We start from the raw sequence: 6,239 nt of genomic DNA on the forward strand, positions 1-6,239 counted from the left end.
TTTTCTAGAAAGTACTTGTTGGAATTACTCTCTCTCTCTCTCTCTCTCTCTCTCTCTCAGCTTATTTCCAGGATTAGATTTTCTAGAAAGTACTTGTTGGAATTACTCTCTCTCTCTCTCTCTCTCTCTCTCTCTCTCTCTTAGCTTATTTCCAGGATTAGATTTTCTAGAAAGTACTTGTTGGAATTACTCTCTCTCTCTCTCTCTCTCTCTCTCTCTCTCTCTTAGCTTATTTCCAGGATTAGATTTTCTGGAAAGTACTTGTTGGAATTCCTCTCTCTCTCTCTCTCTCTCTCTCTCTCTCTTAGCTTATTTCCGGGATTAGATTTCTGGAAAGTACTTGTTTGAATTCCTCTCTCTCTCTCTCTCTCTCTCTCTCTCTCTCAGCTTATTTCCAGGATTAGATTTTCTGGAAAGTACTTGTTGGAATTCCTCTCTCTCTCTCTCTCTCTCTCTCTCTCTCTCTCTCTCTCTCTTAGCTTATTTCCAGTTAAGAATTCATAGTTATATAAATACGTCTCTACATAGCACATTTACCTATATTATCCTCGACGAGTTTGAAATATAACCTGATGGCCAGTACCAGATGTACATATACAGTATCTTTGGTACATGAAATACATCAAGATTCGTAGATTAAATGTAATGTCATAATTATCAGAATAACCTTGACTCCTGGGTACGGGAGCTGTTTGCACATTCTGTCATGTCAAACCTTAATGAAATGAAACTTACTTCTCGGATCAGATCAGGAAGTTCAAGGAGTGGACGTTGTTTGTAATTAAATAAAACTTAGCCATAGAGAATGTTTAGGAAGAAACTGTAAGGTATTGTAAAGGGACTTGTTTATTCATTATTTTGGGGTAAATTCATACTTCCATATCTTTATTCAGAGTGGATTAGGATAATGGACATTTTATTAACTCAAGTAACATATTCCTACAATACCTATTACTTTCAAAATACTATGTTTATTTCCTTATTTCCTTTCCTTGTTGATATATTTTGCCTGTTGGAACTGTTGGGCTTGTAGCGTTCTGTTTTTTTCAACTAGGGTTGTAGCTTAACTAATAATAATAATAATAATAATAATAATAATAATGATAATAACTATGCAGTTATCCTGTCCGTGTCTACACACACACACTCACACACACGCACACACACATACACGAACACACACACACTAACTTCTCGAACGTCTTAATGTCAGATGCAATCTTTGTGTTTCTTGAATCTGGGGGAGGACACTTTATATTAAACTTGTTATCTTTACCATAGTGTTTTTTTTCTTTTTTTTAATTATAGAAATGCAGATGTATTTCATCATTTAAATATTTCATGTAGGTAGTTTTTTTTTTTTTTGTGACTACTTTCATTTCAGATTGCCAAATATTTTAGTTTGAAATATTTATGTGCTACGGGATATTGGGAGTTAAATAGCAGGACAGGATTAGAAATTAAACTTTAGGGGAGATTACTCGAGTGCCATATTTGGATGAGATCATGATGAGGGGTAGATGGAGATGGTTTGGGCATGCTCTTCGCACTCCCCGAGAGAGATTAGTTTACCAGACTTTCAACTGGGCTCCTCAAGGCACTAGAAGAGTTGGAAGACTTAGACCTACATGGCTGAGGACTATGAAGTGCGAAGTAGGAGATGATGAATGGAGAAGTATTGAATTAAATGCTCATGATAGAGACGACTGGCGAAATCTAACCGAGGCCCTTTGCGTCAATAGGCGTAGAAGGAGATGATGATGATGATGATATTCCGGTGATATGCTTTTCGAAGTTTACTAGGTTTCAGCCATTTTTGTGCGGCAAGACTGAAAAGCGGTTACATTTATGATCATCATCATCTTCCACGCGTATTGACGCAAAGGGCCTCTGTTAGATTTCAGCAGTCGTTGCTATCTTGAGCTTTTAATTCAATACTTCTCCATTCATCATCTGCCACTTCACGCCTTATAGTCCCCAGCCATGTAAGCCTGGGTCTTCCAACTCTTCTAGTGCCTTATGGAGCCCAGTTGAACGTTTGGTGAACTAATCTCTCATGGGAAGTGCGAAAAGCATGCTCAAACCATCTCCATCTACCCGCCATCATGATCTCATCCACATATGGCCCTCGAATAATCTCTTATAGTTTCATTTCTAATCATGTTCTACCATTTAACTCCCAATATCCTTCTGAGGGCATTGTTCTCAAATCTACTAGATCTATTGGAGATTGTTCCATACATTTATAGCTTTACACAATTTTTAATAGTGTCATGTGATTTAACTGTTATCGAAGAAAGCTCTACCATTCCATTTCAATGCCAACAGGTCTCCGGCACCACCAGACCATCCGGAGGACCCCACCAGAGGGATAGGAATCACACAAATGATTCAATCGTCTTCTTCTCTCTCTCCCTTTCCATATTCGCTCTCGTGGGCATCGTCATCTTCGTGAGGAGATGCGTAAGGTATGTCTTTAGAAATATTAAGTTTATTGAAGAATTTAAGAAGCTTTTTAATGGTTCTTTTAAATTGCAAAATCATAATATTATTAGACACTTAAGCAATCACTTCCAATGGAATCTCTTTAGCTATGGTAAGCAGCTCTTCTAGGAGAAGGACACTCCAAAATCAAACCATTGTTCTCTAGTCTTGGGTAGTGCCATAGCCTCTGTACCATGGTCTTCCACTGTCTTGGGTTAGAGTTCTCTTGCTTGAGGGTACACTCGGGCACACTGTTCTATCTAGTTTCTCTTCCTCTTGTTTTGTTAAAGTTTTTATAGTTTATATAGGAAATATTTATTTCAATGTTTTTGCTGTTCTTAGAATATTTTATTTTTCCTTGTTTCCTTTCCTCACTGGGCTATTTTCCCTGTTGGAGCCCCTGGGCTTATAGCATCCTGCTTTTCTGACTAGGGTTGTAGCTTAGCATTTAATAATAATAATAATAATAATAATAATAATAATAATAATAATAATAATAATAAAAAATGCAGTAAACACAAATCACATTATTGATTCTTTTTTTCATTTGCAAAACCACAAGTTTATAGATACTTAAACAATCACTTCTAATGGAGTCTCAATTTATTGAATGATTCAAGAATGCACGAATCACATTATTGATTTTTTAAGCAAGTTTACATATACTTAACTAATCAACCCCCAGTGGAATCTTCAAGAATTTAGTTACCATGTGTTGGATTATATCTATGAAATTTCTTACTTTAGACTAATCCTTTGGTAAAACACTTAATTATTATTATTATTATTTGCCAAGCCACAACCCTGGTTGGAAAAGCAAGATGCTATAAGCCCAAGGGCTCCAACAGGGAAAAATAGCCCAGTGAGGAAAGGAAGTAAGGAAATAAATAAATGATGAGAACAAGTTAACAATAAATCATTCTAAAACAGTAACAATGTCAAAACAGATATGTCCTATATATATTATTAACAACGTCAAAAACAGATATGTCATATATAAACTATGAAAGGTCTCATGTCAGCCTGGTCAACTTAAGAAGGGTGATGAAAATAGGACAGGAGACCGATTGTTACAGCCCAAGACCTCGATCGTATATGAATAATTTGTAAATGTGTCTGTGAATAAGAATAGACGAGAACTGAATGTGAATTGCCATTAATGTAAAATGTTGTAAAATATCTATTGTAAATAGGGTGATATGTAAGTGGAATCAATGTATTTATATTCTCAGGAGCTTGGTATGATAAAGGAAATTAGTTTTTCACCAAATTAGTTTGATATGTTTATACAAATTTCAAACTACTATTCTGGTACAGTCAGTAAACTATTAACTTTGGAATGGGATTTTCACACCGAGTAGCTTACCTTAAGTAGGAGCATAATGGATAAAAATAGACATGAGAACGGAAGGCTAGTAGGATTCTACCCTTGCAAATGTTATTTTATTTCCGCTCTATATTTATAAAGGTCTTATTTATCTATAATTCCAAGTCCTTCTAATGTGAGTTTTCAATGATGTAAAATGGTGTAAAATATCTATTGTACATTGGGTGATGTGTAAGGGGAATTCTCAGGAGCTTGGTATAATTAAGGAAATAGTTATTTTATCATATTAGTTTGATATGTTTACATAAATTTCAAACTACTGTTCGGGTACTGTCAGTAAATTATTAACTTTGGAATGAGATTTCCACACCAAGTACCTTAAATAGTAGCATAATACGAGGAAATATAGCATTAGTTTATTTATTAGGCATATTTGTTAAAAGGCTTGCTTGATAGATATGAATAGATGAATAATTGAACAAAAGAAAAATATATAAAGGAGAGATAGAACCTACGTATAACTGCAAAGCACGAACACTTGGTTCCAAGACAGTGAAAGACATTCATGCAGAGGCTATGGCAGAGTCCAAGATGGGAGAATAGTGGTCATATGGCTCCCAACCAGCGTAAAATAACTAAGCATCTCGAGAAAATCTTCTAACCACATGAATCAGCACAGCAGAGATCCTCTAGTCAGCTAATGAACCAAAAAGAAAATGGAAAATTATAATATAATTAGTGCACACGACCCATCAGAAAAACTGCTTAATATTTAGATAGATACACACACGCACAAACCTCACCATGGTATGACTATTGCCTCTCCCCCTTACCTGAGGTACAGGGAGAGTTGAGCATGACCCATTATATATATATATATATATATATATATATATATATATATATATATATATATATATATAACCAAACACTTGCTTTTTATTATATAGGGGAGATTTGTATGTTTTTTACCCGCTAACTCTTCATTAATTATTGTTCTTGTGGCATCAATGATTGATAGACATAAAATAAATAATAATCCTGAAGAGATTTCAAATTAGTATGTCGTTATTGCAGGTGCCCTCCTGCAGCAGAACTGGTAGAAGGGGGAGAGGCGAGAGGAAAGCCCCCCTCCCCCCTCCCCGTCCTGTACAGCATCGTGCCCGACGACCCAGCCTACGAAACCAACGTCACCGTGTCCCCATGCCCTTCCTACAGTGCCATCTACGAAGTTCCTACACCGGGCGAGGAAACGCCCAACGCCATCACGCCCAATGGGGGCACCCCAAACTTTATGAACACCTCAGCAGGGGGCGAGACACCCTACGCTGTGACGCCAAATGCAACGACGCCCCTCACCGCTTCGCCCAACGCCATTGCAAGACATGATGACAGTATGTCTTCTTCCAGGGAGTACTCAGCGGAGGTGACTTACGCCGTCACCAATTCTGTGGTGGATGCCATCAACATAGCCACTAATAATGCTTTCAGAAATCATTACATCAACACAACGCAGTTTTAGATGTTTGTTTTATCTCGTGAGGTACTTACACAGTCCCATTTGCAGTATATAGTTTATTCAGTGCAGTTTTGGTTTGGTTTGATATACTGTAGGTGAAAGAATGCTGGTATTATTATCATTAGATTTGCTGTGAATTCTGTTTTTGATTTAGGGTTTACAGTTCGAGAATATTTAGATGATAATTGCTCAGTTCTTTAATATTTTAGGTTTCATAGAAAGAAAGGCAGTTAACCTACACTTCTCCTCTTGTCCCTAAAACACATATACAACGGATTTTGAGCGAAGCGAAAAATCTATTTTTGGGTAAGATAGCCATGTCGTCCTGATGGAAGTTCCTTAAAGGCAGCTTCCTAGGGTATATTACAACTACAGCGATATTCCCAGAGAATTTACCTTCAGGTACCCAGAATTCTAACTCCTGGAGCGAGTATCCCTAAAAAAGACCTTAGGGATATCGTAAATATCAGTGGACGTATTCTTGACACGCCTCATAGCAATCTATACCCCGAATAGAGTTAACACTTCGTAGGGGTAAAATGGCAAGAAAACGAAAACGATAAGAAAGGGGGGGAGCCGTTCATAAGGCATCCCTCCTCCCCGTTTCGAAAGCGTGCCCTGCGCCGCTCACGGCGCCATCTGTATTCCTTGTAGCGATACACGAGGTGCTACAGATACTGTATGTAGGGAGGGGTCCTACTATCCTTTTCACTCATATTTATTTTGAAAAGGAGCAGGGCGGGTCCATCAGGACGACATGGCTATCTTACCCAAAAATAGATTTTTCGCTTCGCTCAAAATCCGTTTTTTGGGCTCAAGCCATGTCGTCCTGATGGAAGTATACCAGAGCATTACTGTATCTGTGGATTCTCAATACGTGCCGTACTCCTCAAGAATGTTTCTTAGTCA

General features: G+C 37.5%; 1 protein-coding gene across 1 annotated transcript in view; it reads left to right on the forward strand.

The window, feature by feature from the left end:
• Positions 1-5,595, forward strand: part of LOC137643706 (uncharacterized) — a 321,288-nt gene extending 315,693 nt beyond the window's left edge. Inside the window, exons 4-5 of the mRNA XM_068376405.1 lie at positions 2,329-2,468; positions 4,889-5,595. Coding sequence (XP_068232506.1) covers positions 2,329-2,468; positions 4,889-5,333 — 585 coding nt within the window. The 3' untranslated portion in view covers positions 5,334-5,595. The remainder of the gene's footprint in view (positions 1-2,328; positions 2,469-4,888) is intronic.
• The last annotated feature ends 644 nt before the right edge of the window (positions 5,596-6,239 follow it).

The sequence above is a fragment of the Palaemon carinicauda genome, chromosome 7 (genome assembly GCF_036898095.1).
Source record: "Palaemon carinicauda isolate YSFRI2023 chromosome 7, ASM3689809v2, whole genome shotgun sequence".
Taxonomy (NCBI): domain Eukaryota; kingdom Metazoa; phylum Arthropoda; class Malacostraca; order Decapoda; family Palaemonidae; genus Palaemon; species Palaemon carinicauda.